This window comes from Uranotaenia lowii, chromosome 2 (assembly GCF_029784155.1).
Source record: "Uranotaenia lowii strain MFRU-FL chromosome 2, ASM2978415v1, whole genome shotgun sequence".
In the NCBI taxonomy this organism is placed as follows: domain Eukaryota; kingdom Metazoa; phylum Arthropoda; class Insecta; order Diptera; family Culicidae; genus Uranotaenia; species Uranotaenia lowii.
In genome coordinates this window covers 30,429,589-30,445,774 of record NC_073692.1, presented here as the reverse complement: position 1 = coordinate 30,445,774, position 16,186 = coordinate 30,429,589, and the positions used below count along the sequence as shown (strand labels likewise).

Sequence of the window (16,186 nt, the reverse complement as noted above, 5' to 3'; positions counted from 1 at the left end):
AGTAGACACGCGACCGGCTAAAATGACAAACCTTGAGTACTGGTGATAAGAGGTCGGACCTCGAGACGTTAAAGAAGAGATCAAGCCTCAAGTCGCCAAGAGAAGAGGTTGGTATATTCAAACCCGAAACATTACGAGGAGAAGACAGATATCGAATCGCTAGAGCAGAGATCAGGCCTTGAGTATTTAAAAAGAGGGGAAAGTGTTTAAACCTCGAATCATTACGAAAAAAGATTAGATCACGAGTCGTTAGAGGAGAGGCCAAATCTCGAATCGTTGGATGAGAGTTTAGATCCCAAGTGGTCAGAAGAGAGATCAGGTCTCGAGTCGTGAATAAAAGTCATTGAAATGTGTCCACGATGAAATTGCCACACTATGAAATGGATCTAACTTTTTAACCGTTGGGTAGAATTTAATGAAAATTTGGGTGGATTTAGTTCATAGTGCATTGTTTACATTCTGCAAGTTTTAAAGTCCTGTGATCAAAACTCGCGGAAATGGAGTTCGTGCGTGATAAAATCTGGCGCATTCATCACGAGAACAAGGATCTCTCGCATAGTTCCATCGCTAAACCGTTGGGAATCGCGAATTCTACGGTGTCGCGAGTGATTAAGCGGTTCGAGGAACGATTGAGCACTGATCGGAAGCCCAGAAGTGAAGGAAAAAGTATTCCGTACAACACCAAATATCACAACCGCGTGGTTGGGGCCTTCAACCGAAACCCGAACGCCTCCGTTTGGGATATGGCTAAGAAGCTGCACCTAAGCCGTAGTTTTAACCAGAAGGCCAAAACTAAGGCTGGGCTTCGAACGTTCAAGGTACAAAAGGCCCCTAATCGCGACTAGAAGCAGAATAAATCAGCCAAAACCCGTGCCAGGAAGTTGTACCTTAACATGCTGACAAAAAGTTGAATGCTGCATCATGGACGACGAAATTATGTGAAGGCCGACTTCAAACAGATCCCCGGCAACCTGTTTTTCACGGCCAAGGATAAGTTCAGCGTTCCGGAGCATGTCCGCACTCAGAAGATGTCCAAATTTGCGAATAAATTCCTTGTTTAGCAAGCCATCTGCACGTGCGGAAAGCAGAGTGCACCTTTCGTGACCCAGTACACGATGAACGGACAGGTGTACATGAAAGAGTGCTTCCAGAAGGGACTGCTTCCTCTCCTGAAGGCCCACAACGCCTCAACAATCTTCTGGCCGGATTTGGCCTCATGCCACTACTCCAAGGACGTGCTGACGTGGTATGCGGACAATAAGGTCAATTTCGTGTCCAAACCTCCCAACACTCCGGAACTCCGTCCCATCGATTATGAAGCAGCACCTTCTTAAACGACCTAAGGTTGTAAAGACAGTCAAAGAACTGAAGAAAGTATGGGTTTACATGCAAAAAACGCTTGATTCACAGGTTGTGCAGAATTTATGGCCGGGGTTAACGCCAAGGTGCGGGCGTTTGCGTATGGACTGTAAATAAAATACGAGTAAAATGGTAAAATGAAGTTTAATAGTTATTTTTCAATCCCTGAAAATTTTATGGCCATCGGATGAAAACTCGAATATTGCGAATCAATTTTGTGTGTGGCAATTTCATCGTGGACACCCTTTACGAGGAGAGGTCTGATCTCGAATCGTTAGAAGAGATATGAGGCTGGAGTAGAAGAGAGAACAGGTATTGCTGAATGTCATGTCGTCAATGAGTATGTTATTGAAGGATAGTTACAGAACATTTCGAGATGGCAACCAAGGTCAGAAACCCCAGGAGCAATTGGGAGAGTAGGATATCTACGTGGAGTATATCATGAGTGTTCCCAGTGGGTCTAAGACCGACTTAACTGAACGGCTCGATAGGCGGCAAGGGGATGGAATTAGTCGACGCTTCTTCTCTATCCCGGTTCACTAATGAAAAAAGGCGATTACACCTGCCGTGGGAACTTTTAGATGTATTATCAACTTCTACCATGCTTGCAACGACTTCGTAAACAACTGCTATCAAGAAAACTAAGTCCTCGGACAAAGTGTATCTTGTAATATTCCTTCAGAGGATCGATCGACCTCTTAGAGCACGAAACGTAGTTATGGTTTGCGAGGGACTTGCGGTAAGAACCATCCATGACGGTGTGCAGGAGAACGGATATGTTGGACAGGATAAGCTGGGCAAGCAGAGTTATACAGTATGCAAAAAAAGTTTATCAACCCACCTCACAAATTTACAATTGTAATGTTTTTCTGGTGAAAATCAAGTTGATTTCATGAATGTTCCTCCACAATTTATCATTTCATGTTTATTTATTATATTGCCATTGAAAATACGGCGTTTACAGCTTTTCTCGGGGTTTTATGTGATAAATTATGGAAAAAGGGTAAAAAATACGCAAAAAAAAAGTTTATCCACCCTCAAATGGATACTACGATTTAAGTGTGTTTTACAAAGTTTTAGTGTGTAGCCTGCAGCTTTCAATTGAATGTAAACATTGTGTCTAGCTGTCATTTAGCGCTCTTGAAGTTTTCGTTTCGTGTTTCGTGTTCAAAATTGGAAGTTATTGGTTGCAAAATGCCCAAAAAAGCACAAATTCCGATCAGCATACAAAAATTGATTGAATTGAATTGGGCCCTGGACCACATTTCATGGACCAGTGATGACTGGAATAAGGTGATTTGGTCAGATGAGTCGAAAGTAATGCTATTTGGGTCTGATAGTATCACAAGAAAATGGCGGCGAACCGGTGAAAGTTTGAAAAAGAAGTGTTTACGGTCTACAGTCAAGCATGGCGGTGGTGCGTTACTTAACATACATTGATTTTCAGCCAACTGAGCATAACTTTGATTTTCATTTGCAGGTAGAGTCATGGTGTGGGGATCTATGGCTACATCCGGCGTTGGAGAACTTCAATTCATCGATGGAATCATGACCAAGGAGGTTTATTTGGATATTTTGAAGCGGAAACTACCAGCGTCTGCACAAAAGCTAAAGTTGGGGCGCAGATATACGTTCCAACAAGACGGAGATCCGAAACACACCTCAAAACTGGTTTCGCAATGGTTCAAAGAAAAGCGTATCAAGGTTATGGAGTGGCCAGCACAGTCTCCCGACCTTAATCCGATAGAGCATCTCTGGTCAATTTTGCGACAGGTAATCTCAACTGAATGGGACAAAATCACCCCGGAAACAACTGCTAAGCGTGTTGAATCGATGCCACGACGTTGTCAAGCAGTTATTGAAGCCAAAGGAGGTCACACGAAGTACTAAAGCTATGTGAGCCAGAGGGGTGGATAAACTTTTTTTGCGTTATTTTTTATCTTTTTTTTTAACATCATATCTCAAATGCAACAGAATATGTTTTTTATTTGGAACTTGAATGAATTGACTTGGTTTTAACATAAACAATAATAAACTGAACAACAATTAACTGTGTTTTAATTTTCCGTAGGGTTTTTGGAATAAATCTAGTTTTTCGCGGGGGGTGGATAAACTTTTTTTGCATACTGTATCAGTGAGGTAGAGGAAACTGCTGCAATCTCTAAGACAGATCGGAGGATCAATCGGTGAGTCAATCTGAAGAGAGGAACGATGGGATCTTGAAAAAATGTTGACAGATTAGTGGCGCTGCCAACCTAATCGATTTGAGTAAAAATGTCTAGGAAGTCGAAAGGCTCCGTGCGAATGACTCGTCGAAAGATCGTATTACAGTGTGGCCATTGATGTTATAGGCAGTTTTTGGATCTTGGGCAGTTTCCAGTGATTTACCCATGGAGAAAACATGATTTCAGGGACACAGAAAGAACCGGAGTCTGAAAAACCCCTAATTTTGAAGATCCAGTTAAGACCTAGTAGGACTAGTGCAGAAGTAATTCAGTAGAAAAAAAAAAGTTCTAATTTGTGTAATGCAGACTTACCCTTAGCGTAGATCGAACCCGGTCGCACCGGTGGCCCGAAAACGGGCACCTCCTTGGAACGGGACACCGCTATCCGGTACTGGGTATGTTCGGTGCAAGGATTCACCGCCCGCACAATCACAAACACATGCTGAAACTGGCTACGGATGTTCTTCGGTGTGAAGGGATGCGCCCCCGGTTCCTGAAAGACGATCGTAACAATATCGTTCCCGATGTGACGCTTCCTCAACAGTTGCTGCCGGTTGTTGGGCGTGAACGGCAACATCGTCGACACGTGGAACATGATTTCGCAGTCCTGATAGTTGGCGTACAGGGAGTGGGTTCCGGTGGAGTCGGTTTTGTTATCGAGGCCGGCCTTGTACTGTTCGAATCCTTTCAAGCGGACCCGTTTGCCGATGGTATCCAGAAACTCGTTAAAGGCCGGCCCGGCTTCCTCGTTATTGTACATGTCCTCCTCGGAAGATTGCCCGGCCCGGCAGTATAGGATCCCGACCTTGTATTTGTTGGTCATGCCCTGCTCGTCCAGTTTGAGTAGCTGCTGCTCGCATTGAGGTGTATTGACGCCCAACCTCAGGCAACTTATTTGTACTTCCGGAGCAACGTACTCCAGAATTTCTTTGGTACTGATGTGTTTTCCTGGTCCGCGAGGATTCGGAATCGAATCTTCGATGACGGAACCACGGAGCGTGAGCAGTTCGGATGTCCGTACGATTAGTCTATAGAGATGTTGCTGGGTGGGGTTCTGGCTTGTTGGGGCCACATCCGCTCCGTGGATGGCGAGTGTGGACGACATTGCACTGGGTGGGAGTTTTTCTTTCTTGATGGAAATCGCTACCGGTCCCAGCTGTTCGTCCATGCCGAACCAGTTTTGGTGTTCCTGGTTGAAGAAGTATTGCCGGTAGTACAGAGCACCGTTGTCGATTTGTTCGATCGGTCTGGGACCTTTTTGGTAGGGACAGGGATTCGATTTCCAGAGGGTTTCGCTGGGTGCACACTCGAGGACTGAGACTCCGTAGGCAAGTAGGGGTCGGTGGATGGCCCGTCGATGTTGACCTGTGGGTGGTTGTAGTTGCATCCTCGATAGGCTTACTTCTCGCTCTTCCTCTCCGCCGATTTCGTTCCGGAAAAAGGGGCAGTTTTCTAGAAGTTCGTTACATTGGCCATCGCCGTAGTCTTCATCCATGCTGTCCCCGTCCGGGGTGGATGATCGGGTGCCATAAGTGGCGGCTGCGGAGGCACCGGTCGTCGTGTTTCTTCTTCGTGCCAGAAGAAGGCCTCGGAGCTTGGCGGCGTAACCGAGGTTAGCGGTTAGGGATTGACAATCGAAATGGGCGAAGGCTCGTCTTCGTTGTCGTTCTTCGATGTCCGCTGATGATACGGTGGTTGTGGAGGTTGCGCTCACATTGGACACATTGGATAAGACCGAGACGTTCGGGTTTAGCGAAGCGTCATCCAGTGAGGCACTTTGGGTTTGTTGACCCCGGGTAGTTTTGTTGTTGTGTCCGCCAGATGATGACCAAAGTCGGTTGAATTTCATGCGTAGTTTGGGACTAGAGTGTCCTCGATCCAAACTGTCTTCCCCGTTCGGTGTCATGCCGTTGGTGTGACGGGGGTCGTGATGTCCGTGATGGTGGGAATGTTCCATGCCGAAAACGGCCGGTCGGTATTCCTGCAACATTGCGAGGAAGTTTTCTCCGGTGACCTGTGACGAATGATGTCGATCGGATGAGATGACATCGATAGAACCATGGCTACCGTATTCTCGCCGCAGGTTGGTGCCTCCCGGATGCAGTCCATCGTGATTGTTGCTGTGATCGTGGATTAGTTCCAGGCTGGAATTGCTTCGGTACAGGTTATCCGAATTTTGAGGGGCCAGCTTCGTTGCTGCTCCGTTCATTCCCAAATGTCGCTGGACGTAGGGATATCGTTCGTGGACCGAATTCCGGGGTCCTACCAGACCCGCTCCAACTCGAGCCCTCAGCACGTTACTGTTGTAGTACTCGACGGCATGTAGGGCCCTCTCGCGAGCAGTGCCTCCGGACCGTCCTCCTCCACCGAGCATCTGCTGCTGCTGCTGCGAGGAATTTGGCGGTGGAGGCGGCGGATGAAGATGTGGATGATGTGGGGGTCCCATCGGATGATGATGGCCAACAACTCCGGGGGGCAGGAGACCTCCGCCGGAACCGTTGCCGCCACTCGGCGGATGACCATTAGCGGCCGCCATCATTGCCAGCTGCGACGGCGACGGTCCCCCGAGCTCCGACTGCAATCCAATCATCCCATTGCTGGAGTCCTGAAATTTTGGAGAAGAGAGAAAAACGTACATAATGATTAGAATTAGGAAAAGTCGTTCTGATTATAGCTATGGGTAGGTGGAAGATTATCACACCCGGACGATCTTAAGTTATTGATGGTCGTTGAGAGTGGTGACGGGATACAAATGGGTAATAAATGAACCACTCTCGTAGATAGCACTCTGTCCGAGAGAAGGCGAAGGATCATTCAGAAAGTAGAGAAAAAAAATACGACGTCAACAACCAGGGCACGGACAAGGAAGTGCAACCTGTTTTGATTCAAAAGTTAACTCCGAAAGAACGCGGAGAATGGAAGAACTGGTGGGAAATTTTTATAACATTCTGGGTCGTTTCCTTTCCCTTTTTTTCCTTTTCTTTTGGCTTTTGGATGATCGTAAATTGCCGGGCTTCTCAAAAGTCGAACCAGCGTTTGTGCCTAAGATCAAAGTTCGAAGCAAGGAGGAGGAGAACGTGGATGTCAAATAGACTTCTCCAAAACACAAACAAGTGCCACAACTAGTTGGGAAACTTTGAAAATGGTCCCGGAAAGTGTGGGACGACCAGACGAAACGAAAAAAAAATGAGAACCAAAAACGTTAAAATAAAAAGCGCAATGATCTCGTGTGTCGTAAATTATCGGCTAGTCTTTGTGATTGAGCGCGGGACGCTCTTTTTTATTCATCTTCAAACTAGAAGACGTGTAGGAAAAATCGTTCTGAACGATCGTTAAGGGATCCACCCACCGATAAACAATCGGAAGACTCTGCCAGTATCGATGGGATCCCTTCGATTAAACGTTGCGGTAACCTATCTTTTGAGACGACGAGAGCCGGCTTGACTTGACTGAGCCCAGACAGTAAATTAATTTAAAACGACTTAATCTCGTGCGGTTGGTGGACTGTCGTTTTGGGCCAAGAGACCCAAGAAAGAAGGGCCTTTACGATCAACGCTAAGCTCCATGCTTTGTGGGTCGGGGATTGGCTTCGAGATAGAAGAATTCGAAAAACTTTCAATTGACTCCGCCCCGCTCAATTGAAATTAATTTGTATTAAAAAAATAGATGATTTTCAACCCACAATTGAAAAATGTTTAGTGGAACTATACATATGTAAAAACTTAAAGCAACCGATAATTAACTGCAACATAACGATTGGAACCTGTAACGTTCCCTTATCAGTCATTTGCCCATGATGGCGTTCAATTCCCTGAAGGCAACTTCCGCAACTCAATCGGCTCATTAGTTTTACAATGAAAAAGGGGTGCCACGTTTCTCGCCAGCCGATAGAAGTTGTAGGCGTAACTACACGACTTGCGCTGATCGAGACTAGGTTAAAATTAAATTCTAATCTCTTTGGACAGGTTAGCCTTAGTCCGATCGATGGCGCTAAGAAGCCACCCACGCAATCTATCAAACTTAGGATCATAGAGCATCTATTGTAGTTACCTATGACACCGAAAACCTCAAGAAACCCTTGGTAGTCAGTCAATCGTAAATCATATTTACACCCCATCAGAGTCTGACTAAGTGCGAGTTCATTCTTCCCAATATGACCGGACAGTTTGACACTAAGTCGCAAATGGAGAATGGCTACGATACGAGACTCGAATTGAGTCGGTAAGTTTCTTCCGCTCTGCTCAAACGAACCTTTATGAGGTTAGTAGTGTCAATCGTCGCAAGTCGTCGGCTCCATTCCGGTGTCATTCAGAATGCGTAGGTATTCCCTGGCTCTGAACGGCAAAAGCAAATCCTATTTTTATAACAACATTTCACATTCAAACAGATGTAAGAGGCAAAAATAAAGTCGCTCAGGGAATTATAGAAATCGCGTGACTGTGTTCGGGAAGTCAACACAAAAAAAAAAATAGCAACACTATGACGTGGCAAAAATGTTCTTAAGCAGGCAGCAGCTAATCAGATTATACAACTGAGCTGTGAGTCGCACCTCCGTTTTTCCAATCCGTTTCGCGTTGTTGTTGTTCAATACACTTTTCAAATGGGATATTGGCAAAGAACGTCATTTGCATATCGAAGCGTAATGTGTGAAGTTAAGTGACTCCTTCAAGGCTTCCGGGGAGAGAAGGAATGTTATAGCTAATTTAGATGTAAGTTGTTAGTTACATACTGTAAGAAACAAAGAAACGTAGTCCTGTCCAAAGCCGATAGATGGTGCAAAGTATCTGACTGGAAAAGGGGAAACTTATTATTGTTGTTTAGAGTTGAACTTTTATGGAACAGAAATTATTATGGTGCAAAAGTTAGAAAAAATTTAAATTCAAATTTAAAATAACAATTTTAGACTCAATAACATCTTAACATTTGAACAGTAAACGATAAACGCGGAATCAGGTAATTTTCGGTGAATGAAAAATCGGTAAACCAAACAAGGCTGGGTCATTCGGCCGATAGACGTTAGGATGCAAAGTCGAAAGGATGTTGGGCCGATTGGTCATCAGGCCAAATGATCATTAGGCTGAATGGACAATAGGCCAAATGGGCGTAAGGCCGACTGGTTACTACGCCGATAAGACATCTTTAACGCTTGCCGGAACACAATTTAAAAAGACATTTAAAAACAACTTCATACAATAACGAGACAGCGAATTTCCATTTTCAACTTCCCGGTTTTTCGATTGGCATTTTACAATTCTCCCAGTTTGTGTTTATCAGGATTTTAATTTAACCAAAATAAGACTTTTTTTTTATGTTAAACGTAAAAGTGTGAGAGGACTTAAAAATTTTAGTTATTCAAACTTCAAATTAAAAAGTTATTCAGATAACGATGATCTTTGTTGGGAACACAGATTTTTAGAAATTTATTCTGTGAAAATTTAAAATTTAGGACGTTTTTTTTTGTCAAAATTCATTGTTTTATGTCAATATAAATTTTATATTTTTATTTTTGAATTGGAAAAATATGATAAAATTGGAAATGGTAATTGATTTTTCTTAAGTAAAATGTAAATAAGGCACAATTTGACATGTCTTTTAAATAAAATTAATGGAAAGGCATCACAGAAAACCGTTACAGAGTTTTTGGGTAAAATCACAGAAAGTCAGAATTTATTTTCGTCAAAACACAGAATTTTTTTTCGGCAACCTTGGTTGAGGTGCGAAAATTATCAAGTTAGAGTTGAGTACATATACCCATCGATGCAAAACTCATATTTCTTTTTTTATAATTTGGTCAACACTTCCCGAATGAATTAAAACGAAAATGTAACAATTATAAATTAGTTTATCGCATACTGAATTTGACTATTGATATCTAGTTTCTGAATTCTGAAGTTGGATATATAATCATAAACGATGAATTACGGGTGATTTACGTGTCTATATTAAAATAAAAACTTAACTTTAAGTTTGAATTATGATTCGAAATTTAATTTTCATTTCTAATGCTTAGCTTAATTGCTACTGATTTTTTAATTTAAATGTTTTCTCAACAAGTTTGAAAACAGAATCCGCTGAATCTTATTCCTCCTAAGTATTCTGAAATTTCGTTTCGAATCTCGTCTTGAATACTGAGTAAGGTAAATGTATAATTTTAATTTTTGAGTTCTAAATGCTTGATTCTGGACATGGCATGTTAACACATTGCAGATCAAATGCAAGATAGCTTGTTTTTTCGCTCGCCGTAAGTGTGCTACACTTGAAGCATAACTCCAAGTTGTTTATTTTATCATTAAACTTTCTGAACACAACACTTGCCATAACTCAAAGTAGGTTAAATTGTGAAATTAGGTTCTATGATTTCAAGATAAAGATTGCCGAATTTCGGTGTTTCTCGACTATGTTTTTTTCACGGTCCCTAAGGTATTAAAACTGAAATCTGAATTATTAGTCTGAATTTGCAATCCAACCAGAAAAAATGCAGGTATATTGTAGTTCGAATTTAAATTTCAAGTCTTAATTCAAATTTTGGAAATCATTTTAAGGCTTTACTTAGCTTTTCAATTTCGTTTTTAAAAGTAATAAATGTTTAATAGAATCACACAAAAATTTTGTATTTTGTTCTACCTTTTGTGTATTCATTAATGAACCACTCATTTTTTGTTTTTCTGTTTTCCCGCATTTGTTTCCTCTCATGGATAAAAATTGAACTTAAGAATTCAAAAGGTCTAATTAGGGGAAAAATGATCCTATCCATAATGAATTTTGCCTGTTTTGATTTGAAATTCCAGGTTTTTACCAGGCCGCCCTGCAAAAGCGTACGTTAGTTTTAAGTATTTTTAAGTGTTGTATTTTAGAAAGTTTGACTTAACAAATAAAATTTTAGGCCGAATAGACGATAGACCGAATGGTCATTTGGACGATTTATCACCAAGCCAAATGGACTTAAGGAGAATGGTTGTTTGCCTAGCATCCATTCGGCCAAATATCCATTCAGCCCAACATGCATTTCGCCTAATATTCATTCGGCCCAGTGATCATTCGGCCTGATGAGCATTCGGCCAAATAACCTTCGGCCAAATGTCCCATTCGGTCGGACATCCTTCGGCCTATTAACCCATTTAGCTTAGCAACACGGAAAATAATAAAAAGGTAAAATTTACCGAGATAAAAAGGTGAATGCTTGTGAAATCCAAAAAGGTAAATTTTACCTCATCGAGGTGGAACTCACCTCACAACGAGGTAAAGTTTACCTGGAACGAGTAGACAAAAAAGGTAGAATTCACCTTGAAAAAAGGTAAATCCAAAAAAGGTACATTCCAACTCTTCGAGGTAAAGCTAACCTCGTAGCGAGGTGAAGTTGTCCTTGATTCACCTCGAAATAAAGGTAACTATTTTTCGAACCCGTTTATTGAGGTTAAGTTGTTTTTTCATTCAGGAATAAGTTTTTTTCGTGCGCAATACGTGAAAATACGAACAGAAAGGTAAATTTGGCATAAGATTTCATTTTGTTGTACTATTTCTCATCATACAACCATATTACAGATTGGCCTGTGGCCTGAGCTACGAAGTTGCCTGCCGAGTTGCCACGGGCCTGGCGAAAAAAGTTAGCCTGGACTTGGCTCAACAATAATTTTATTCATATTTACACGATGATGGATTCCAATTGGTGCATTGGTAAAAGTTCCCTTTTCTTAAATAAATATCTGTTTTTAAACGAATTTTGTTTTTGTTTCATTTTTATTGAAGAAACCAAAGCAGCTAGCACTTACCTTTTAAATCAGAGAAAGAGATATTATTATTTACTATTTTGCTAGGTGAATGTGAAAACGGCAAAATTTACCTTTTTTCTAGGTGAATTAAAAAAAATTAAAATTTACCTTTATGCTAGGTTAATTTGGAAAAAAGGTAAAATTTACCTAGAAAGTTGGGTGGAAAAAATTAACTCGCGTCCCGGTAAATTTCATCTTTTTTTTTTTATTTTCCTTGAACTTTCCTTAAATTTTTCGACCTGACGGCCTTCGATCAAATGTCTCTGCCCCAAATCAAACTGGTGTGTAGAGAATCTTATGTGACAAATCTAGAAATCTTTCAATCTAATAGCTCAAATCCGGAAGTTTTTAAAATCCAGATTAAGATTTTATTTTATAAATTTTTTATCTTTTTGTCGTTTCAATTTACTCGATTTTTACTTTAGAAAATTGTTTTTTATGGTTTTATTTTATCACCATACCTTAACCGAATGTTGCTAAAAACGAACGGGGTATGTATATTTGTTTTATAAAAGAAGTATGCGATTTGCGATGTGATAATCGAAAAAAATTCGAAAAGGATTCGGTTCAATATTATGTATTGAGTAGGATGTTTTAAGTTTGATAAAAAAAATCCCCGTTTTGTTTATGTGCTCTTTTGTTATTTTCATAGTTCAAGAAATGGTAAAAAGTTTCGACAAATCACATAAAAAGCACTTTAAAGTCCCCTTTGATCATCACCAAAAAATCTCAAACTTGTCAATAATTTTGATAATTCAAAACACAAAAAGCTAACAAAAAAAGAGAAAAAAAAATTTAAATGTATTATTTAATTTTGAGAATCATTTATTTTGTCCGAAAAAAGTGTAAATGTTGACCTTTACAAAATAATTATTAAAAATATATAGATTTATAAATACAATTTGAAGCCAACAAATAGTGCTTCATTGTATAGAAAAAAAAATTATTTGTATACAATGGGGTTGTTTTAAAAAGCGAACCAAAACAGTCGCAAATGAGTGAATTTGAAACTTCGGCATTTTAAAACGAAATAAATAAGCTCTTCTTGAAAAAGATAAGACGTTTCCGAAACACTAAATTTTATAGAAATCGGTTGGAATCCAGCTGAGTTGCAACAGTGCGAATGAGTACGTTACGATTACACATTACGATTTTTTTTAATTTGTTAAGGTTAATATACTCTGAAAGCTGTTTTGACCCTCCAGATGGTCGTATTTTCACAAATCGAACATAATTTAGTTGATTTTTCATTAGTTAGTTATTTTCAAATAAAAAAAAAACAAAAATAATGAGAAAAAAAATTAAAATTTTTTTTTGTTGTCTTCAAATAAAGACTGTGAGAAACAGTAATAAGGCCGGAACAAATTTCAAATCCTTCTTTTGTCACTCTGAGCTGGAACATCGCGAGGGGGGGTGGGGGGGGGGACAATAAAAAATAAGGCGAAAAACAAATAAATTGGAATAAATTGCACAAAAGCTTGTATGCAACAAAATTGCATACTATATCATTGCATAAAACATATAAATTAAGTAATTTTTTAAGTGATTTTTTTAATCGAAATTTCCATGAAATAATTAAAACTTTATTTATTTCCCCCTTCGGGTTATTGGAAATTTCGAAGGGGGGAGGGGGGGGGGGGGGGAAGAAAATGATATTTGTTCCAGCCTAATTTTAACGGATGATTCCTCAATATGTTGCTAGTCAAAATAAGGAAAAAGTTAGGAGATACTGAAAATTTATGATTGTATAAGACGAAATAACAAAATATCACTTTTAAAAGTGTTCATAAAATTTGAAGTCTCTAAAGAATTTTTCAGAACAACTTGAAATTTCGTGACGTGAATTTAGTCCAATACCCTGTTCTGTTTTAACTGAGTGAATCCACGTCACAACTTTAAAGAGGCATAACTTTGTTCGTTCTTATTCAATCGAGAATCTATGAACACCAATTTTAGGGTAATTTTTGTCTCTACAACTTATTTGAAGACACCAATATCCTATTCCCACAGAGAGAACAGGTAATCGAAGTGATATGTGCTGAAGTCAAAAATGGCCAATTCTAGCGTGAATTCACGTCAGAAGTAATCGATCACAACACAAACAACTTAATTTTTTTAAAGCCCATGTGTTGTTTTTTTTTTCATTTTCGAGTAAATTGGTTGAATTCTAGAATAATGACAGTTCAGAAAAGTCCGGGAAAGTGATTTCAAGTCACGATGGAATGTGTCCTTTGTATCATCTTTGATGTTCGGTAAGCATTCACGAGAATTGTACAAGAACAAACTATCAAAGTTCTAGACTCGAGGAAAAAAAATCAGAATTCCGGTTGAAGATAAAAATAACAAGTTCAAAAGACTAAATGTGCAAATCAGACAAATCATTCAATATGAAATTAGAATTCGGGGTGTAAAATTTTTGTAAAAAAATGGAATATGATTCCAGAAACTAGCATCAAGAATCGTTAATGAAGGTCAGTATTGAAATTTTTATCCAGTGTTGATTATTCGGTTAGTTTCAATTTGTTGGTTTATGAACTGTGATGAAAAAAAAACGAAAAAAAAATTAATATTTTTTTTAAATTTTTTTAATTAAAAAATTGTTTTTTCCTTAATTGAAGATGTTTGTAGCTAATTTTTGAAAAAAAAATTACCTACTAAAAAAACAAAGAATCTGATATCTTTGGGTTGATAAACAATTGAAATTTATTATTGGAGTTTTTTTTTCTAGATTGGTTTCATTCAACGATGAAAACTCAGAATTCAAATTCTGGTTTGTACAGTTTTCTAAGTGTTGTATTCACAGCTCTGTTTTTTTTATTTTAATGAATATTTTTTTGAAATAAAACATGATGAAGAAACTTATAGAGGAAAATTCTTTCGAAATTTGAAACATAAAATTTAAAGAAACAGAAAGCTTATAAAAAATATCGAATCACCACTGAGTACGAAGATATAAATTGGTCTATAATTTTATTTGATAATTTTCAATTTTATTTTAGAGCTCAAGATAAGAAGTTTAGAAAATCGCTTTTTCATTTTATTCTGAATGGGGATAAAAATATGAAAATGAAATTTCAACAAAAGAAATTTTCGTGGACTTCGATAAAATTATTTTAAAACCGTTCATTTGAAAAATTAAACAGTCAAACAAAAACAAATTCGCTCATTTCTTTTAACTGTTTTTTTTTAAAATTGTATCTCAAAACGTTAAACTGCTGAAAAAAACTGGCTTGTATTATTGTTATCAAGATCAGTAAAACTAATATGTTAATTAAAGCAAATAAATGAAATCTAGAAAAACTACCTTTTTTTAAAAATTAAAAATTGAAAACATCTCTGTTTACAATGGAAATATTTATTAAGTTCTTTTCAGGTTTTTCAGAAGTGTTTTCACTTCTGGTGAAACAATAGAAAATCTATTTAAAAAGGGAATCGTTACTCATGATCATACATTTTAAATTTAAGAGTTAAACATCGAACATATATTCATTTCCTAAAAGTTTTTATCTCTACAGTAAGTTTAAGTTGAAATGTGAATCGCCAGTGGTTGATGAATCAAATTATACCTACTACAATTCAGCAGCTTCTGGGAGATCATAAACACTCCACAGTTTGATGACCTCCATAAAACAAGCCTCACGAAGGCAATAATGGTGATAGGAATCATCATCATCATTGGCACCAATTCTTCTAGTGCTAGTCCAATGACCAAATCCGCTCTCCCTCAAAAGGTGCGATCACGACGGTAACGCCGTTGTAAAGCTAAAATTCCTTCCTTCATTCACACCTCTCCAGTTCGTAAGCGATCGATTAAAAGATCAATTTTATTCTAATTAACACTTTTTCAATTCCCGGAATTAGGCGTTCATCTTGGCTTCATTGTGCCTTGATTTAACGGCTGATCAGCAAATAAAAAGCCCTCTGATCCGAGATAGGCACAAGAAAATTCTCCAGCCAACATTTTCTGAGACGCCTTTAGTCTTGTGTAGAAGAACCGGACCGGGATAATCATGTTTGAGGAATCATAAATGGGCGGGAGATCGAGTTCCGAGTTGAGCTCCCAAGTTGCTTGCTGCCTCTGCTGACCGAGATAAACTTGCTAACTTAACTTGGTTTCGTTCTCGTGCTGCTCGAGGGAGCAATGAACCTGAACTTTTATGCCTAGTTTTGCGCCACACACTACTCTGTTGGGGATCGTGTCTGATTTGGAGCATTCGGCTCACTTCTTCGGTTTGTATGAGCACAATTGATGATCTTAAGCTTTGATCAACTTCGATTAGTGATTGGATTTTAGGTTTTTTTTATTACAGTTTGGGAGAATAAGTACATAATGTTATCTGTTTCTTGAGATTTGCCAAGTTTTATGGTTTCCAACTTTTGAAAGATTATCAGCTGAAATCGTCAATTTTGAAAATTTTTATGGTTATGAATATAAATGTACTTTCAACTTACATAACCACAAAATTTCGGTGTCAACTCAAATACAACCTTAGCAAGGTCAACTGGAAGCTAGCACAGGAAACACCGCAAATTATTTTCTGCCAACCGCTTTTTTTAAATTCATATGCACACGACCAAATTGTCCAAAAGCATTCCAGCTTGTCAGTTAAATTAATGGGTCCTTCCCCGACATCAATGACAAGTATCTATACTTTCTTTCATCAGTATTGTCCACTTACGGTCTTGCGAACAATTAGGCTTGTATTTAATAATTCGAGTCACGTGCAGCCGGAATCGCTACTTTGCATTTATGTAGTTATGCCCGTCGTTCTGTCCCACCAAACGCAAGAGCTACCCAGAGCTCCACACAAATTAAGTTCTCGGTGCTGTTGT

General features: G+C 39.0%; 1 protein-coding gene across 2 annotated transcripts in view; it reads right to left on the bottom strand.

Moving 5' to 3' along the window:
* The window catches only part of LOC129747583 (signal-induced proliferation-associated 1-like protein 2), a 185,244-nt gene that overhangs the window by 9,243 nt on the left and 159,815 nt on the right, over positions 1-16,186 (bottom strand). For both annotated transcript variants that reach the window (XM_055741872.1, XM_055741874.1), the window contains exon 2: positions 3,897-6,189. In XM_055741872.1, the coding sequence (XP_055597847.1) occupies positions 3,897-6,189 (2,293 nt within the window). The remainder of the gene's footprint in view (positions 1-3,896; positions 6,190-16,186) is intronic.